Source organism: Seriola lalandi, unplaced genomic scaffold, assembly GCF_002814215.2.
Source record: "Seriola lalandi dorsalis isolate HSWRI2012SDOR001 ecotype SW California unplaced genomic scaffold, Sedor1 jcf7180002054931, whole genome shotgun sequence".
In the NCBI taxonomy this organism is placed as follows: Eukaryota; Metazoa; Chordata; class Actinopteri; order Carangiformes; family Carangidae; genus Seriola; species Seriola lalandi.
In genome coordinates, this window is record NW_019525483.1 from 533,750 (window position 1) to 555,155 (window position 21,406).

A 21,406-nucleotide genomic window follows, 5' to 3' on the forward strand; every position below is an offset into this window, starting at 1 on the left:
CTAATGAATCATTTTATCTTCAGCTACACTTGAATCAATGCAGCTGGGGCAGGATAGAAAAAAAAACAGTTCAGTTCTACATTAAAGGTCAAAGGCTGAATTTAATTAGACTTGAGATGATTCATGCTGGCAGGTGCTTGATCCCATACTGTCTTGATGAAAGAAACATATCTGTGCACAGGCTTTATTTCAGCCCATTTGTAACAGTGAGACATCTTGGGTTTCAGGCTCATAAATATTCTACTTATACTTTCCCCTACCTACTCCAAATATCAGACATGTGGTGTTTGTATGGGAAACTTGGCCCAGATTCAATCGCCGCAGCCCATTAGATTTTAACACATTAGACTATCTGGGAATGGCTTTCCTCCTCCAGGCTATGACAAACGTAGCCAAGTCCCGTCTCCATATGGTTATTAGTGACACTGCTGAAATATGCGTATAGATTTTATGTGTGTAATTTTCTTCTCGCTCTCAAGTGGGTTTGAAGTGCTTCAGCTATCTGAGGACACATGCCTCTATACTGTTTCTGAATCTGAGTCTCAGCTGTTTTCATGTGCGCCGTACTCAGTGTTGATATGTGGTAATGACCTACCGTGTTCTGCGTTGGGAGTATACTGCCCGCTGTATGTTGACAGGTGTAAGTGTTTATATTATAGGAATGGCAAGACCAACCCAGTTTTCTGAAAATTACAAATAAGTAGATTTGTAGGAAACATACAGCAACGCTGCCAGGATTGAAGGGTAATGAATGATTTTGTGTTTGTGCAATTAAAAACACTTGATTAAAGGATTGAACTGAATTGTCATCGCCAGGTTTGGGCAACAGAGCAGAAGCACTAAAATAGATCTTTAAAAAAGTTGAAAACAAAGTGCATCACCACAAATAAGTGAATGGAAAGACACAAAATTTCTAAAATGGGGATGATAAATGATAAGATTAGGAAGTTCACTAATTTGATTTTGGGATGAAAGCATGTGATGAATAAATAGCCTATATACAGTACATATACATGATATATTGTATATAGCCTATATGCATATTGTATATAGAAAAAAATGATATAGGCCCACTTTAAAAATATTAGATAGTGTATATAGTGTAGAGTATATACTGTAATAATTAGTGTAAGGGATTATGATTATTACATTAATATACAACAAACAAGGAAAAAAATGAGCTAACGTTAAAAAAAAAAAAAAAAAAAGGAACAAAACAGATGCCAAACAGGATATCCGCTTGTACCGGAAAACCGGCTCGTCTACATGCTAGAGAAATGGCTGTTGTCTCTCTTACAATACATCAGCTACAAACCTTGACGTTTACCAAATAATATGTTAAAGAGGCGAAATTATTCAATCGAGAGCAGCCGCTGCACTGTTTTGTGCTTTCAAGTAAGATAAATGTAAATGCTTCGTTTTAGTTCATCTGTAATCTGCATGAAGTGCGAGTTTCACTGTGACGCTAGCCGGCTTGCAGGTAGCTGTTAGCTGTAAAGCCGAGAGACCGAGCCACCTGTCATCCAGCGCTACTCGCTACTTTCTGTTAATGGCAACTGAATAGGAGCTCAAGCCAGAGGAGAACTGACTGTTTTTTGGTTCAGTACAAGAGATTAAACCGGGTATACCCGCGCCTAAATGCCCGAACAAGGCCCCAGGATGAATGGGTTTTCTCTCGGTGAGCTATGCTGGCTGTTCTGCTGTCCACCCTGTCCCAGTCGTATCGCGGCCAAGCTAGCTTTCCTCCCGCCGGAGCCCACGTACTCGGTGCACACCGACGCTAACGGGGTAACTAGCTTACATTTAACCGAACGGGCGGACTGGCAGTACTCCCAGCGGGAACTGGATGCAGTGGAAGTTTTTACCACCAGAAGCAGCAGGGGTAACCGGGTTGGATGCATGTTCGTGCGTTGCGCCCCGAACAGCAGGTACACGCTGCTGTTTTCCCACGGAAATGCCGTGGACCTGGGACAGATGTGCAGTTTTTACATCGGCCTCGGCTCCAGGATCAACTGCAACGTGTTCTCCTATGATTACTCAGGCTACGGAGTCAGCACCGGAAAGCCATCTGAGAAGAACCTGTATGCGGACATCGAAGCGGCCTGGCAGGTCCTGAGGAACAAGTGAGTATGAACCATGAGAGTATTATGGATCAGCCCATGTAGTGGTTTGGTGTTCATGTCTTAAGTTAACCCCAACATTCTTCATGTTGAGGAAATGGTACCCTAAATAAAAAAAAAAAACAGTTTCTCATTTTGAATCCTGTGACAGAGGCGAAAAGTAGCAGTACAAATGGCTGCCTCTCTCCATCACACTATCACTGTATACAGGTGCACCATGGAAGTGTATGAAGATATAAGCAATTCAGAATCCGAGACAAGAATTTAGCTCCTTTCACACAACAGGGATAGCTTCTGTGGTACCTACTGCCAAAACCTGTTTTGTTCATATAAAATTAGTTTTAATTAACATGTCACATGCACATTTAATATTTCAACTGAAAAACAGGCTCAACAATAAATCAAGTTGAAGAACAATCAATTGTGTGACATGTGGGTCCACATGTCAAGACAAAATATATCACTTGAGAAAACTGATCAGTCAGTGGTAGGGGTGGGAATGATCAAATTAAATTTCATTATTTGATTAGATTATATATATATATATATATATATATATATATATATATATATATGGGATGCACAATATAAATAAAATTTCATACCTTGATATTAAGCCAAATATCTCAGTAGTGATACGATATATGATATGACTATGGATTCACATGTACTTGAAATTGTAGCAACAATTTAAAAAAAAAATGAAGCATTCTTCAAAAAGCAGCATAATACCAAATGGATGTTAAAAATGCAGTTACATCACTAAATAGAACAGACCAATCATTGTCTTAGGCTGCTAAAATAAATGAAAAGATGAAATAATTTCCAAATAATGTAATTATTGTGACAGGTCTATTTGGAGGTGTGTTACAATCTTCTGTCTGTAGTGGAATCATAAATTAATAGTGTAATTTACTGACCAACATCATTGGTAAAATGGTGTTTAAACAGAATTTGATGTGTGTGTTCTGCTGCAACACCAGTACTGGGGCTGGTTCCTGAAGTGAAACGGACCATGGCTGAGTTGTTTTCTTCACCAGAATTGTTTTGTAAAGTGTTGCATTGTGGGTTGGTTTGCTGGCTTTTTTGTTAGTGGTGCTCTGATTCACTAGTGTTAGCCCTGTGGGTGATGAGTTATGATTTCCACAGAAAACCTTCATAACCTTCATTAAGGACCAATATGAAGTTATTAGATCCACAATGCTTGTTTTTTTTTTTTTTTAAGAGGAATAACAAGTTACCTCGTGTGTGTGTGTGTGTGTGTGTGTGTGTGTGTGTGTCCGGGTGCTTCACTGTGCCGTCACGGTTCAGCTGGAAGTTTTTGGTTCATTTGGAAGTTTTTGGTTCAGTCAACACGGTGTCATGAACGGTGAGCAAACATGATTTTTGGCATATGTGAATCAACTGAGAATTCTAGTTCTGGTTCGAAGCTTTTGTTCGTATCACATGATCTTCCCCAGTAGAGGGAGTTCAGATGTTCAAGTCTCCATCATTGTGAGGACTTAAGGACTTCTTGTCTATGTTGGCTGAGATTTAAACTTTTTTTTCATTCTTGACCATGGAAATAAACGTTACTGGATTGACAAGGCTTAAAATGCTAGTGTATTCTTTGCAGTTCTTTGTGTTCCACAATCTCTTTTACATGGTGCATTCAGATTGTCCTTATCAACATGGAAAAGAGTAGGGAAATATAATGTGACATGGTTGTATAGGGTGAAGGTATTATATAAACTGAGATGATGAAAAAGCCACAGCAAAGTGTAAATAAGAGAATACATATATACACTACTGGTCAAAAGTTTTAAAACATCCTCATTTTTCCATTTTTTATTGAAATTTTAGCAGTTCACTGCTTAAACTGCCCAAGGTAAAAAACAAAAAGTTTAAGTCACCAAAAAGTGATAAATCATGTACATTTCATAGAAAACAGCTTTTTCTCAGGGACTGAGAAACTCCCAGGTTTCCTGCAGCAGTGGAAGCAAATGAAGCCTTGAAAGTTAATGCGAACAATTCCTACAGGTGCTACAACTGTTACTGATGACTTACAAACCCTGTCTGTATGAAGGCATTCAGCTTTGTTTGAATTTTCATACATATAGGTGTGTTTTTGATTGGGCTAACATAGCAGCAGCTCATAATGTGAGCCGGGTGCTCACAACATTAGCAGCTACTGTCATCACTGTTTAGTCTGTCAAAATATAATGCTGAATTCTTCGTTTTCATTCATTTTCTATGTTTTGCTGTGGTATTGAACTTGGTATGAAGAATTGTGGAATTTCATTAGTTTTGGTACCAACTACCAAATTTCTGCTATCATGACATCCCTAGTTTTTGACAACTAGTAAATTTATGACATTAGAAATTGAATTATTGTGAATAAGAATCAAGGTCATAGTGTTATTAAAGCTTTTACATGCTATGCAGTAATCTGATTCCCTTTATATGAGTTTAAGTGATTTCTTTGACTTTATATTTATATTTTATATATTTATATCTTTTATTAAACAGTGTTTAATGAGGCTCGGAGGTCTGAGCTCTACTGAGTGTGTTTTCTAGTAAAAGACAATAATAATAATAATAATAATAATAATTATTATTATTATTATTATTATTATTATTATTGTTATAAATTGAGTATTTATACTCTGGTGTTGATCTGCATACTTGTGAAGGCTTGACTTTTAGCAGCTTGCAGGTTGTGATAAAGTTAACGTTCCCAGTGTGAACGTTGCATTTGTTTGCCACATTGATAAGTTAGCTGGAAAGATAAAGCCAAATTAAACAGTTATCATTGCCCTTTAGTGCCTCATCAAACTCTCATTTGCTAACCTGTAGCTCTTTGAAATCTTTGATCAGGTTGACCTGTCTGTCGTGTTGGTCTGTGTAGGTTTAAAGCGACTTTTACAGATGGGCTTTGTGGCATCTGTGGGCTTGGCCTGAGTGTGGCTATGTGAGCAAATAATGCCATATTTGCTTTGTGCAAGAGGACTTGTAAGCTGAAGTAAAGAACTAGTGTAAGTTTAAATGTACAGCGTTAGCCGCTAACAGTGAATTCAACTGACAATTACTAATATATATTCATCTGGCAATTTTTTTCTAATTTATGTAGATAAAACTGATGTTGTCTAATATGGCAGTCCTGTAATAAGTCCTCCTGCATGAAAGTTATAATGTTTAGTTTGTAATAAAATTGTTTTAGACAGTAGATGATTGTTGTGGAGGATGTAGTGTGTGCAGCTGTTGAGCTGTATTACATTACACAGAAAGGTGTATAATGTTTGTTCTTTAGCCTACCTGCATTGATATAAATGGGGAGGACCAAATAAGAGAAACAACTTGATGCCACTGCATCATTATTTAATCTATTGATAATTAATTGGATTAAGCATCAAGTTTATGTCAATTCAGCCTTAAAACGTCTTCATCATGTCGCTGCACACAGCTGCACTCTTGTATCTTTAATTTTCTGTCCCACTTATTTGGATCAGGGAAGTTTCTAAATGCTCAGTGATCCATATATTTATGGGGGAATGTTGGGTGTCTGTTAATATAGCGGAAACAGCTTATAGAAATCTGTCCAGGTCAAAATTGATCACACTAAACAAATGGTTATTATAACCACATTACTCTCCCTTTTTCTTTGTTTCTCATGCAGATTACCTAATAATTGACATTTATAGATGCATTACATGCATATAAAGTAATGAAATGTACATCTTTGCTATATAAAGATAAAATAACAAACTGTGCTGTGGCCCTCTCCTGCTCCACACCTGTTCTGAATGGTCAGGGCGAAAGCATTAACTCCACTCACGTAACACACCTGCTGCTGTGAGAAAGCAGGGACGATGATTACCATGATTGTAAAAGTCCCAGAACACAAGCAGAGCAGCAGGAGGACAAACTAACTAACTGAGCCACGGCAGTGAAGATATCACATGGTGCACGAGTGTGCACAGCAAGCGCACATACACACACCCTCTCATGCAGTGAACGTATGATGGGAGAGCAGGCAGGGACGGTCATTAGTGGTCGTTACACACTGTGGCTCCAAAAACCTTGTTAGAACATTAATTAGAGGAAAGATTAAGCATATGACAAATTTTGTATGTTATTAAAAGAATACTAAGAGAAAAGACCCAAAATGACTGAAAGCAGACCACTATACATCTACTATACGACTAATATAGTACTACTAATTACTTACAGCATTTGTATAGGGATGAAACTTTTTAATTCATATAAGTAGTTGATCATTAAAAGCTGTTTCCACTGTGATACTATAAAGCAGAGGGTCTAGATGAAAAGTACCCTGAGATGACTTCTGTTATAATTCAAAGCTATATAAATAAAATTGAATTGAATTGAACTGAATAAATAAAAATGTAATTATGGCAAATAAAACTGGATGATGGAGATAATGGTGACCACAGAACGGAAGTAGAATGAATTCTGTGACTATAATTTAATGTAGAACTTGGCTATTGGCTAAGCATAGAATTTAGCATGTTGCCATATTTAAGATTTATTTCGAAAGACAACCAGGATTTACAGTTAAAGCCAGGAGTTTACACACACTTAGGTTGAAGTCTCAACTCATTTCTTAACCTCTCCACATATTTCACGTGGTCAAACTCTCTATTTATATCACAATTGCAGTGGGTCAGAAGTTAACATTCTCCAAGTCGACTGTGCCTTGAAACTTTCATGACGGAAGATGATGTCATGTTTGACCCCAATTAAACAGTTAAAGGCAATGCTACCAAATACTAACAAAGTGTCTGTAAACTTCTGACACACTGGGATTGTGATGAAAGAAAGAAAAGCTGAAATAAATCATTCTCTCTACTGTTATTACTATTCAAACACAACAGAACGGCTCATTGAAGCTCAGAGGCTGTCTTTATTCCGGCCTCACCCAGCTCAAGACAATTTCAAACAATATTGACTCCTGGGCTCTTTCACCTTCATCAAATCCACAAATCCACTCCACCGCCAGACACAGCAACTCATCCAGGGCGCTTCGACAGAAACACTATCACATACCTCTGCTACAAAGGTAATGTCTGTCAGTGTTGTTTTTTTTTTTGACACAATGTACAGGCAATCCTGCGATCCAAACTTGATACTTGAAACTATGATGTGTATAGTTAAATGCGCTCTGAATTGTCATCCAACCAAAGGGATCCAATAGTAAAAATAAACGATATCAAATGTTGCTTCACAATGGCTAGAAAATAAACAATAAAGGTTCTATTGCCTATGCCTTCAGATGGACTGGAGAAACTGACAATAATGTGCAGTCAGAAAACTCTACTGCTCTACCTGGGGACTACCTGAGTGCTGGGAACCTCCAAGATAGTGGTAGAGGGGAACCATGGGAAAAAGGGAAGACTCCATATTCTGTTAGCTTAACGCAAAGCTCAATTATAATAACAAATTAAATATCTTAGGGGGCAGCTTAAGATTTACACAATACCTTGACATTAGAAATTTGGCTCCTGCAATGACATTTCACATTCTTGTACTAAAGCATTGATCCTAACCTACCTGAGACAGGTGATGTTTGTTAGGATTAAATGTCAGGAATTGTACAAAACTGAGTTTAATGCATTTGCCTAAGGTGCTTAAAAACGTCTGACTTCAACTATATGTAGTTAGCTTGATGCTGACAATGAGTTTGAGAGTGTAAAAACAGGTAATGGAACAGAAATAAAATCATGTCGGCTCGTCTCTGACGTCCCAGGTACGAGGGGGTCTGATGCTCATCATGTCGCCGCTGTTGGGTTGTACAGCTGTTTCTTAAATTGATTGAATATTTCTGAAGTCAATACATATTTAATGATGAAGAGCTGACAGAGTAATTTTCCTATTGTTATCACCTTGCCATCATGTGATAATAGAGGCCAAAGGCTGATCATTACCTCATATAAAACGAAGCAGAGCCATAGATTTCTCATGCAGAGCATGTCTCAGATTAATGCTCCATTTGACAGGTAGTCTAACTGCAACTGAACGGAGACCAAGACTGTCTCTTCCCACCTACCATTAAAAAATAACATTTAATTGTTCCCAAACCTTTTGGAGAGTGAGCTACCCAAGCATGTAACAGTCTTAATCATTGGGCTCTCCTTAGGGGAGCTAAGCACCTGAGGAGGAGGTTTATGTTTATTCAATATATTTTTAATTACATTTTGTGGAAAATCATTAAGACTATGCCCTTAAACAGCAATTTGATTTCATAATGGTAGTCAGGTTACTCAGCCTGCAGGGCTGTGCTGAATTGGAGCAGCTAGAAAGACTTCTGAGATAAAGATTTGTTTGCTCAAAGATCACTTGGCCTGGCATTTTGATAATTGCTAAATGAGTTGATTGTACTTGTTCTTCCCCTTTGAAATTACATTTCCCCACAGTAGGCTTTAAAGATACACTCCCTTGTGTTGTAATGCCTTATAGTGCCTCCAAACCCCAGTTTCTTCAAGAACATCACTGTGAGTTGGAAAAGAAATTTGGGGATTTGGTTTTCAATAACAAAATAAGGGAGTGTGTCTCAAAAGAATTAAGTGTAGTAATCTGTCACTGTATCATTATTTGGGTGTATAAACAGATCATAACTTGGTTGGATATTCCAATAAGCCAATTTTGATGAGCACAATTTTCTTTCATTAGGATTCCACAGGCCTCATCCCATCAGTGTGGGTGTACCAGGGTGAAGTTTCTCTTCTTTTACTGAAAGAGTGAAGCATGGAAATATCCTGCCTCTAAGCCTGGGCTTCATTCTGTTCATGCTGGACATTGCTCCGTGTCTGATGTGGCTAGTGTTGGCAGGACAGACAGTGTGACCGTGCACTGATGATGTGTGATTTCCCAAAAGGCCTAAGCAAAGATTCCAGCACACGCAATGCTTAATTTCTTTGCCTGCATTTCTCATTTGGAAATTGTAAAAGGTCCCATTGAACAGTATTGTACATTACCATACCCAGTGGGTGGATTCTTATTATATTGCTGTGGTAAAGTCTCGGAGTGTCGATAGTGCTATGCACTTTGTCGACACTTTTTACTTTTACCCTTTCAGCATTTTTACCAACAAATCTGTTTCATTGAATGAGACTGTGCATTAAACACTTAACTTAACAATGGTACTGTAGAGTTCAGAGTATGGTGGGGTACGACCATTGTTAGATGGGCTATATTAGCGGGGGGTGATCTGACGATCTTATATTGTGGATGATTGTACTTGGGAATATGACATATTTTTCAGATGAATCGCATCATTAAAGGTTTCTATATTTAGATCTTTAACTTCAAAAGTTCAGTCCATGTTAACTGTTAAACAGCTAGCCTGCTAACTGCAGCTGCAGACAGCAGTCCTTGTTCTGCTCTATAGCCTCAGTGAGTTTGGTGTAGCACATGCACCAGTACTCCGCCTGAGCACAACAAGAAACAGGACCACCGTCACCATCTGCAGTCCAAGTTATAGTTTGTCCACGGGACGAGAGACCTGCAGGTAGGGAGACAGGAGGCGGGACGAGCCAGAGGTCGATGTAGCACCTCATATTTTAATAACAGTGCTGTCCAAATGAATACTCCATATGAACTAAGCAAAAAGTGTGATTGGTTGTGGCACCGTTTGTAAACAGAAGACAGCATTGTGGGCAAATGGTAGTGGCGAATGGACAAACATCTGAAAGAAGTGTCAAAGTAGCAGGAAGATAAGATTCACAGCGTCCAGTCAGGACATTCACAAAAAATCAGAGTTGAAATGGGATGCCGGTCGTGATTCAGATCGTGGATTCTACCCCAAAAGATTGTCGTATGATCCTTTGGCCAGATCACCCACCCCCAGGCTATATGGATAAAATCTTTTGTCATGGTACATGTGATTTTATGTCACAATGTTGATATATATCATTATATAGTAAATGTTCTGAAAAAAAAATGTTTCTAAATGAAATAACAGCTTAAAATGTCTGTTGTGATAATTCAATCAATAACAAACAATTACCAACAAATCAAGGTACTTCATCACACTGAGTGTTGCCATAGAGCATTGCTTGCAGTTGCCTTATATGTTAAAAATGATAACTGGATTAGAACAAAAAACTCTTTTATCCTTTAGGAAATTAGTTAATTTCCAGACAAATAATAAATAACAATTGGTTAGACTTGAGTAAATGTAAACTTCCTGGCTTCTGTGTTGTTCTGGGAGGCCCCGCAAAGTGCTTTGCTTCACAGATGTGGCCTTGTTCATTTTATTTGTACATATGAGAAGTTTCCCTGTCCCACTATCCTTCTGCTTGATGTTACCTAACTTGTGATGGAATTTTGAAATGGACTCAAATATCATGAAACTTTGTGTGTCTGTCAGCAGACACACAATGCCAGCCCCCAAACTGTCAGTCAACTACAAAACATTCATTGAGCAGCTCACACATTAATTGTCAGTTGTCTTAAAACGCCTCACAGAGAGCATCTTTGATGTTGTAGTATTTAGTTTACTCCTCTTCTTCTTCTCTTGTGGGAGTAGTGATGAGCTGTTGGTTGTGTTTTTATTAAAGCCTGTGTTTAAAATCAAATTTCACTGGGCCTCTCGTGTCAGACTATGGACATGCTTTATAATTTAGCCAATGGCAATCCACCTGAATGCCTCAGGCATCAGTCTGGACATGCCCACCACTTAGGTTTATTTACTCACCGTAATAAAAAGTGATTTGTAATGTAGGTTGTCAAATTTTGCCTAAGAGCCTTTTTATACAATTCCCCCACTAGGTTTTAATGAAATAGCATGATCCAAACTGCAGAGCACAGCTCAGATTTTTATCAGCCCTGCTCAGGAAACAAGTGGCATGAAAGAATGCTGAAAGAGAATGACATTGGCTCTTTATATCATCTTCATTACAGTTTGAAAAGCACAAAGGGACTAATTATCTTCAATTCAATAACCCTCACTGTGTACCACACAGGATGAACTGTAAGATGCTTTTTTAACTTGAGAAAACCTAATACTGCTTTTTCCATTCAGAGATTGTTCTACCTTTTCTTTGACCTGAAACTTTTCCTGTCCTGATGTTTCCATGGAATGTACTGTATGTATGTTAGGACAGGCCATTTCTACTGGCCTGAGTTTGCAAATGGAAACATTTTTCTCTCATTTTCTCCATCTCCCCCTCTGTATCTGTATTTACTTGGTAGCTTTCCATTTACAGTCTCAAGTGTTTTGTCACTAAACATGGTTGATTGCAGTTAATGCTGCTCCTTGAACAGGGAGCGGCATCAGATTTACTCGTTAATTATCGAAAATGAAAGCCACGATTTCTTTTAATCAAACATGTTTTCTTCCTGCACTACTTAACTGGCTCCCAAGCTTTTGTTCTCCACTTAAAAGAAGTGGACTCCCTTTTACCTCCCTATTTAAAATGACAGCCCTGTTAAAGCTCAAGACATGTACATTTGGACTCCCTCTCTCAGACCTCTCTAAGTGACTGTGGTGGCATTCAGCTCCGCAGCCATTTGTTTTGCACAAGCACTGGTACGTAATCAATATAGATTAATTGACATCAGAATAAATAAAGCAGATGAGACGAACATGCCGGTAATGTGGAAGTGTGTAACGTTTCACTGACCATGTTTTCCCTGTGCACACATTCAGACTCAGACACTGGAGATGCAGTAGCATGTCGTTAATGGGTAATTTGCACCTTGAAAAACATGCTTGTGCTGCCCACCCAAAGACTCAAAAATTAGCAAGTGGAACTACATGGGGAAGATTAAAAAGGTTAAAACCAATTGGACATACACAAACGTTTTTCTCCTTTTTAATTGTTTTCACTTTAGTATCTGTAGCTACACTGGTTTGTCCAACAAATAATGGCCACTATTCACACAGATGTCTTTTGAAGATTTATTTTATCTCTCTTTTGACAACAACATCAGAAGACCCCATGAAAACTACAAGAAAATACAAATATAAAAGTTCGAACATATGTTTCTCCGTCGTTTTAAAGTCTCTTAAGTGTCTGTATAAGCAGCTCAAACACGCTAAGTTAGTGTCCATCAATAATCAGACCCAATCATGTTAGCACATCAGACATCAAGTCAGATAAAGGTACAGAAAACATATCACATTGCCGATATAAAGGTACATTAACAACATTATACACAAATATAACAAATGAAATACAATGACCGTGTGCAGAATGACATCATTTTGGAGCCGTACATCCCTCCTCTATAGCCACGGAGTTCTGATCCACTGCTCCAACCCACAATGCCACGGTTTTACCCTTAGCTTCACTCTGGTCATGTGACTCGTTTATCTCCAAAATAAAACAAAGCCTTAAATGAAGGGCTTTTAATTTCCAACCAAACATTGTTTGACACTTGTATATTTTAGACAAAACTTTTATCAGTTACCCTTTTTAACATCTTATTTATTGCATTTTTAATCCTTTTTATTGACTGTATGAACTTAAATTATCATAAATTTGTCATAAAAACTATATGAACCAAATGAAATACACATCACAATGAAATCTGTCTCTTAGACAGTTACTGTATCTTTGTAATCTGAGCATTAAAAAAATGCGGTGCTCCTTAAATGCATTTGTACTTTCTAAGCATCACACTGTCTGTGATTCTGACTCATTTTTACTGCTGCAAATCTTTTTTTTTTTTTTTTGTCTTGTGGTTGCACACTTTTCATCCATGGATGGATCTCTGGGAGAAACTGGGACTGCATCTTTCTGAGGCCTGTTAAAGCAAACATGACAGAACTGTTGTCACATGAGAATGAGATGGCAACAGAGGCTTGAATCTAGCTTGTCACCGTTGTACAGTTAATCGTGCTGTCTGTCTTGCTGTGGCGTCTCACACAGATAGTATACCACAAAACTGAGTACACCCCTGGTCAGTATCACTACAATGTTCAGTAATTACAAGTCCTGTCTGTTTAATACAGTTTAATTTCTTTGTATCCAGAGCCCAAGAAGAATCAAGGCAATTAACTTATTACACCATAATGAAAGGTCCATGTTCAACTGCAACAAAAGTCAGTGTACCCTTAATTAGCGAGATGCCATTTTTTAATTAATTTTTTTATTTGTATAACCGCCTTTATTATTGATGACATATCTGATTCTCCTGGGTGTGGGAGTTGTCAGGGTCTGGCACAATCCCTCACAGATGATTATTTTCAGCTGCTCTTTACTGGAGGGGTTTCATTGCTCTAACATCCACTTTAAAATACGCATCAGGTGTTCTGTTGGATTCAAGTCGGGAACATACCTGGCAGGTCATAGTTTTTACTTCATGTTCTTTCTTAGGAATTCTTTTTGCAGTGTGTTTGGGATCATTGTCATGATGTAAAACTCCTCTCCTGTCGAGCCTCTCGAGACTGGGAGTCGTATGTTCATTCAGTATTCGGGTAAACAAACTTGTATTCATAGTGTCATCTATAAATGTCATCTTCCCTGCACTTTCTGCACTCATGCAGCCATGTCAGTGAACTCCGACCTCCATGTTTCACTATGCAGTTACTGTGGTAGTCCTGGCCTGACTTCATGCACTGTGCATCTCACAGACACTGAAGCACCTATCCCCGCAGATAATCCTTGTGCCAAGTTACAAGCTCTTACCCATGTGTAATATTAATGCAAGGTTGTGTAAACAGCAAATTCTGTGTGGTGTCATTTTTCAAGGATGGCCACTTCCTAACCACTGCTGCAGCTGTGATTCAGCTTGTGTTCAGCAGTCTACTGATGATCTTGTGTCCTCTCCATCTTTATGTAATCTCACAATCTGGTTTATTTCTTGGGCAGGGCTGCACAATTAATCAAAATATTATCAAATCTCAATATGGCCAAGAGAATATCCAAATCACTGGGGCTGCAGTTTTTTTTTTTTTTTGGTTGATAGAGGTAAAATGTGTCAGAACGAACCATAGATGAAGCATTGTGGTGCTACGGAGACTCCCCGGCCTAAAATTATATTCACCACATGTAAAGGAACATGTTTTTTTGGAACAAGACTCAACAAAAATCGCATCATCATCATTTTTATATTTTTCTTCAGTGAAAAGGAAATCCAAAAACAATCATTCCAAACTGAAATCATGACTCGAATTGCAATATCTGTCTGAATCGCAGTATCGCTCAGCCCTACTTCTCACAATGTGGAAACATTGCAGGTTATTTTATAACCTTGTTGGTGCAGTTTGCCTTAACTGGAATTCACAGGTGTAATCATTTTTGTTACAGTGTTCATAGGGACACAGTCTAACTGACTTTGGTTGCATTGAGGTTCTTCTTCTGGCTTGTATTTTCTATGTAGTCTATCTAACCTGGTTGTTTTTAATTATGCAACTAAAAATAAAATAATTTTGAATCATTTAACATATTGCGCAGGGGCATACTCAGTTTTATTGAAAACTGAAAATCAGTATTTGGTTATTGCCTCTGTCTAAAGCTTAACTGTATTGTCATATGTAACCCACGTTTGGGAATTGTAATGGTGTTAGTAGGATCATAAGACTAAGGTCTTAACCCTTCTCATTACCAGAACAACTGAGGCTGACTATCCACCTTTTTGATCTTCGACAGCCATGATGCCAAGTTGTAGCTGCAATCATCCTCAGAGTTGCTTAGTGTCCTGTCAGAGGCAGTCCAGTGTCCTGTGAGTCAGCTGGCAGCCGGTGGTTACTTTGTTCACCCATGTGCAGGGTCATAATCTCATATCAGGATGACGGTTCAGTTCAGTTGCTTCTTATCGGAGGCTGGATTTGTCTAGGACAGCAGATTAGTCACACCCAAGCTGTTATCTGAAGAGCTGTTATGATGGCATCACTTCATAGGACACATACAATCTAGCACCTCTTGTCCAAATCCTTTGTCATGGCTGTCTGTTAAGCAAGGGTGTAATCCCTCTGTGTATGTGTTGTGGCTGCTGGACGTTTCTGCTCGGCCTCCCGCTGCATTCCCAGCGCTGTCAGGAGAGGGGAGCGTTTGCTTGAAGTTTCCTCTCCAGATTGTGAGTTCTGGCAAAGGAGCATGACGTCCCTGTTCTCCCTCTCTCCCCCTGACAGACTCTAGACGAGCATGTTTTCTGTCAGCGCTGCCTTTCACCCCGCAGTACTTAAGAAGAGAGGCCGGGAAAAGACACGCCACTGTCCAGGTCATACATCAAACCGTTCTCTATTGTGCAGAGTATACCTGAAACCAGGAAGTCTCTCCATTCCCTAGAATTGTTTTCCAAGTGAACTATGAAGGAGCCAGATGTGATTGTTCTCTTTAGAAAGCTGTGGTTTTGGATGTTGCTGCTGAAACGCTCACAGAGCTTCAAACACTCAGGAAGGAATGGAGCATGGTCAGTGTCATGTCATCCACGCAACTGCACACTGCTTATTAGTGTTACCACACACTGCACTCAGCTGGTGTCAGTTGGAATCTGCAGGACTTCCCTTCTCAACTACAACATAATCATAATAACTTTATTTAATAATAAATAAAAAAAACAATAATTTATTCATTCAGCACTTTTCAAATCAAGTAAGTGCTTCACATGAGTTGAGATAAAAAAACATCCAAACAACCAAAGTGAATTAAATTAAAAAGACATTACACAATAAAAGCTTTTTTTTCCTATAAAAATGTGTCTTAAGAAGTGAAGAAGATAAAACTGAACTGACTCTGAGAGTGTGATCTGCTCTGGTAAGTTGTTCCACAGTTTAGGGCCCTGACAGCAAAGGCCCTGTCTCCTTTGGTTTTCAGCCCAGACATGGGAATGACCAGCAGTGAACTACCAGAGGATCTCAGACTGCGTCAGAAATATAGGGCATGTAGTGACAACATGTAGTGGTTTCACCGAGCAGTGGATGAATAAACATTTGCACAAAACATGTAGTGATATGAAGTGTCCAAAGAGCTGTCAAGAGCTTTCATTAAAAAATGAAATGGAATTTGCTGTTTTGTTTTTTTTTTTTTTTTTGCAGTGTTATACCCTTTTTTCACCGACATTATCAGGTATTTTAAATGTGGGCAAACCTGCTAAGTCGAGTTTGTCTTTCTGCTCGGACTGAGGACACAAACAACTGCTATGACTGATGTCATCACATGTACTTACAGAGCACACACAGACGCAGTGGAGGCGTCATGTCTCATCCCCGGGTTGGTGCTTCTGTAAAAGCTTAGGAGCCTCCGTGTGAGACGCTTCGATCGGTGATTGTGTGTTTTTAAAACTTATTTCAGGGCTGCAGCTCACTCTCAGGGGAAGGTGTGTCTGAGCACCGTGCAGGACTAGTATCAGGTGTGCCTACAGTGTCTGTGCTCTGAAAGACGTTACAGCAGGAAAAGGGGTGAAAATTGATGTGTTCACTTGGGTGTTGTGTTTACATCAATGCTGATCTGAGCTGATAAATACCTTTGTCTACTTCAGAGTCATTTGACCTGGGGCTTAATGCAGGTTGTTACCTTTTCCATTGCTGACAAAAGCCAGATTTTAGTGGGTCTCAATGGGTTTTTTGATCAGTGGGAAAGGAGCTTTAGAGTGTTATACAAGTGACTGTTGACCGTGCTGTTCTTAGACCTGCTAACCAACTCACAAACTCAACATCCAAGTCTTTCCTTACCCCATATATCAAGATCTTAGATGTATTAAGGTTGCAGTAAAATTCGGTGTTACCAGTAGTACATGGTGCTCAGGCTGGTTGAATACATAACAATTCACCAGCAATTTGATATCGTCCATATTGTTGCCTTTTGCGATATCAGTATTGTGTGTGTTCATATCTTGTTAAGGACATGATGATGATATATCTTTCAGCCCTATCACAGTGGCATACTTTGGCCTAAACCTTGCAGTTGCACACACATATACGCACAAACACACACATTTACACTTAAAACATGTAACCTACTTCCCAATGTTGAGCGCAACTTATTTTCTTCTATGTAAAATGACTTTATAAATGAATCTGGCTTGTCTGTGTGTGGTTATACAGGTATGGTGTAACGCCTGAGAACATCATCCTTTATGGTCAGAGCATTGGCACTGTGCCCACCATTGACCTGGCTGCTCGCTATGAATGTGCTGCTGTCATCCTACACTCACCACTCATGTCAGGGCTGCGAGTGGCCTTCCCTGATACACGCAAGACCTACTGTTTCGATGCCTTCCCCAGGTGAGACACACACACACACACACACACACACACACACACACACACAGCAGCAGTTACCTGGCAGACAAAAAACTATTTTGTAAAAGCCAGTTGGCTATCAGGCCAAAATGTCGCCGTCTTTGCTGTAACAGTTACCATGGTTACAGGTGTCAGTAGGTTAGTGGAAAAGGCTGCTCTGCAGTAATAGAACAGACTACCACGGCCCATATATCATTCTCCCCACATCGTCCAGCTCCTCATGGGGGTTCTCAAAGCGTCCCCAGGCCAGATGGGATATGTAATCCCTCTATTGTGGTGTGGGTCTGCCCTGTAGTCTCCTCCCACTAGGACATACCTTGAATATCTGCACAGGGAGGTGTCCAGGTAGTATCCTTGTCCGAAACCTAAGACACCACAACCGCCTCCTTCAGACGTGTAGGAGCAGCTGTTTCCGGATGTCTGAGCTTCTCACCCTGCCAAGGAAATTGTTTTGGCCACTTAAATGTTCTTCTATTATTCTTGCATTTACTTTCCAGAGCCCCGAGGGTTAGAGTGTACTGTAGATAGACAGTAAATTTAGCTTCACTTTCAGTCAAATGACAGTCAACACAGCACACATCACGGAATAAACCACAAGACTTCAGCACTCATATTTCCTTTTTCCACCAACATCAGATATAAGCAGGTATTTTAAACATGGGTAAACCCACTATTAAAAGCAGATTCACCCCTTTTCCACTGCCAGTGGAATTCATCTTTCTGTTCGGACTGAGGAAACACACAACTGCAAGGGGCGATGTTTTCACATGCACTTACAGAGAACACACACACACAGACGCAGTGGAGAGAGAGTGAGCTGCACATTTATGTCTCAATAACAAACTGGAAATGTAGGGATGGGTACATGGTTGTTGACGTCATCATTTGAGTTGTGAAACGCTACTCGCGCACCTGTGCACGTGTTGTTTTTGGCTACATTAGTTCAACTCAGGTAGCGTTACGTGCAACATGGCAGCCATGACTAGGGAAAGTGATGTTGTGAAATACTTAATTACTTTAATTTAAAAAAATAATAATAATAAAAAAAATAGGATGATAGCGTGCAGTGCAAGGTATGCGGTGTTCAACTTGCATACCATGTTCTCCGACAGCCAAATAGTAGGCTTGGTCGGGGAGGTGAGTGTATGACTGCAAACACAAGCCTAACATTGTGGTTGCGCTTGTGTTTCCAGTCGGACACAGACCTTGTGTATTTCTTTTTTTACTGTGAAAAACAATAAATAAATAGAAATGACAAATATATATATAAATATATATAATTTGCGAGTAATCGAGTACTCGTTCATAAGGTAATGAGAGTACTCGAATATTGAAATTACTGAAAATGCCTATCCCTATTATCAAGTACCAAAAGCAGAACCGATAACGCCGGAGCTTATCAACACTCCAGTCTTTAAAGATTCAGCCCCGGGGCCCATTAAATACCGGGTTTCGGTATCCATCCCTAATCCTGATGTGCATGTCCACGTCCTTAATGTTTTTTCTTATAGCTGACTAATCAACATGAACATATTGCACCTGTGCAGAGAATACAGATCAGCACAGTCAGAGCAACACAGGTCATTTGATGACCAGGTCTACAGGTTATTCCCACGTTTCTTAGTTGTCTAGCAAGAAGAGCTTATTTTTGCTTGCATGGTGAACCTGTGATTCCTTACTGCACAACAATGTGACAGATTCCTGTGTAGCCTGTCATTTGTTCAGATTCCAGATAACGCACCATGCTGTGAACCAAACACAAAGGGCCCTGCTTTATCCTCATTTCAGAACTTTATTCATATGCACTCTGATTTGAATGCAGGTGTGTGACAATGATTTGTGATAACAGAAAAAACATACTTTTGTGATAGTGACAAGTTAAATAACTAATAATGACTGAAAAAAGCACCAGTCATGCAGTGAATGAATTTGCACCCTACATGATACAAAGTAATGGCTTTTAATATACAGAGGTTTCTGTGGACCTGCTGTTCAGTTTAGATCCGCCCTGCTGCAGATGGTGGGTCTCATGGCTCCTGCTCAGGGGTCAGCAGCAGGAGCATGCTGCTACTGCATATGAAGTCTTGTCAAAGTAGGATATTGGAGTTGATTGATAATTTTAATCAGTTATATCAGTTGAGCCATCTGTAGAATTAGTGTTAATAAAACAGCTGAGGAATGCAGCAATAACTACACTATCTATGTATTTCAGTGGCTCTCATTGCTGTTTCTCTAATTGAACAAAGTGAGCTGGAGTATTTTAGACCGCTGGTAAACCCAGAGCACAACAGATTAAAGTAAACGAGGAATAAGGAATTTATTACACCTCATGTAACTAATATGATCCATACAAAATGCCTGGATCAGCCATTACCAATACAGCAGTACAGTCACAGGAAGTTAGAAAAAAAAAGACAATGGGAAAGTCACCATACTGCACGTACTGTATAATACTCACAGTACTTAACAAGCATGTCAGAGGTGGTAATAGTATATGTAGTATCGTATTTTATGAATTTATAGAGATCCTGGCCAAAATGTGGGAAGAGCTTCAGAGGCATTCCAACCTGTTAGAAGTTGCCAGGATACTCTGTGAGAGGAGCTGAAGACAATGAGCCCATTAAACATGAGTTATTTCTGACTTTGCGCAAGATGCAGAGGAGAAAATGTAGTTTCAGCAGAGACCAATGTCCTCACAGCGCTGTTTGGAACTACAAGCTACAACAAGGAACTGACAGTGCCAAACTTTATCGCACTGAGGACATGAGATTGGTATCCCATCTTCTCATCTCCCAATTTGCTAATAGGTGAAACGATAAAACATGCATATTTATAGTGGCACATAAATACATTGGCACTTAATTGCATGAGGCAGGTGAAACACTCAGTAAGCATTGCAGTGGAACGCAGCATGTAAAGGCTCTGTAAAAATCTGCATTTTTGTTGAAATACTGCACCTTATTAAGCACAGTGTTCTATTGTGCTGGTGCTTGTGTTTGTGTTCGTCTCGTATCTACTGTATCTATCACACTGGTCCATGACATGTCTGCCAGTAATCACTGATACTATTCAGGACTCAGACTTAACTTTCTACATCACCTACCTTTTTCATTTATCTGCACTTGAACATAATTTTTCACTGCATGTTTTGGCACCGTAATAATAATTAATAATAGTATTAAGTGACTTCTGACATCTTACAGAAAGTAGCCAGTGGCACCTTAATGCACCTGGCCTTACCTGGGCTTGAGTCCCAAGCTTCCAACCAACCAGGGGCCTCATGAGACATTAGCTTAATTTTTTTTTCTTTGTCTCGTGAGATTCCTGCTTGTTTACAGGTTGGTATGAGGGGCAACTGCAACAGGCTTGTCGTACAAAATGCTCTACCACTAAACTGGACTCCATCATAGGTGCAGCGGACCATGAAGAACTAAATGGTTACGAGAACGCTCTGTGTCTCTGTCGCTCTGAAACTTTTTTATGATTCCTACAACAAAGTTTTTAAAGTTAAAATGCCTTTGCAAAATCACATATAATTTTATCTCGGTACTAAAATCTATAATTTTACATTTCTGGTAAACATAATACAGAGCTGGCAACACACTCTAATCTCTCTCAAATCAATCTGTTAAATCTCACTTCAAACAAGAGGAAGCCTCAGAGCCACTCCTTCATTAAGAAATACAATTATATATGTTAAATCAGCTTTCTGTGCACACAGGACAGAGTCTGAACATCAGAGCACAGTTTGTCTGCATTGTATAGTCCTTGGTTTGAGATGATGTAGTCCTAAACAAGTCAAATTTATACATCTTCCCCCTACCTCAATGCATAACCGGCTGCTTAATGCACAGCACAGAATCGATAATGAATTTAAAAAAAACATTAATTTACAAACTCTATCGTGAGATGTTTAATGTTTTACATTCACATCATATAGTCAGAATGGTACATTCAGAATGGTACATGTTTCAAACACATGATGTTGTATGTGCTTGGATTCCACAAATACTTTCCATATTTCCTTACCATTCAAGACTAGGTCAAATGTTCATTATACAACACGACCTAAAAGATTTTTCAAACATGTACCGGA

At 39.2% G+C, this 21,406-nt stretch overlaps 1 protein-coding gene across 1 annotated transcript in view; it reads left to right on the plus strand.

Moving 5' to 3' along the window:
• Nucleotides 1–1,259: 1,259 nt before the first annotated feature.
• abhd17c (abhydrolase domain containing 17C, depalmitoylase) overlaps nt 1,260–21,406 on the plus strand; it is a 28,141-nt gene continuing 7,994 nt past the window's right edge. The window contains exons 1-2 of the mRNA XM_023393255.2: nt 1,260–2,123; nt 17,113–17,292. Coding sequence (XP_023249023.1) covers nt 1,639–2,123; nt 17,113–17,292 — 665 coding nt within the window. The 5' untranslated portion in view covers nt 1,260–1,638. The remainder of the gene's footprint in view (nt 2,124–17,112; nt 17,293–21,406) is intronic.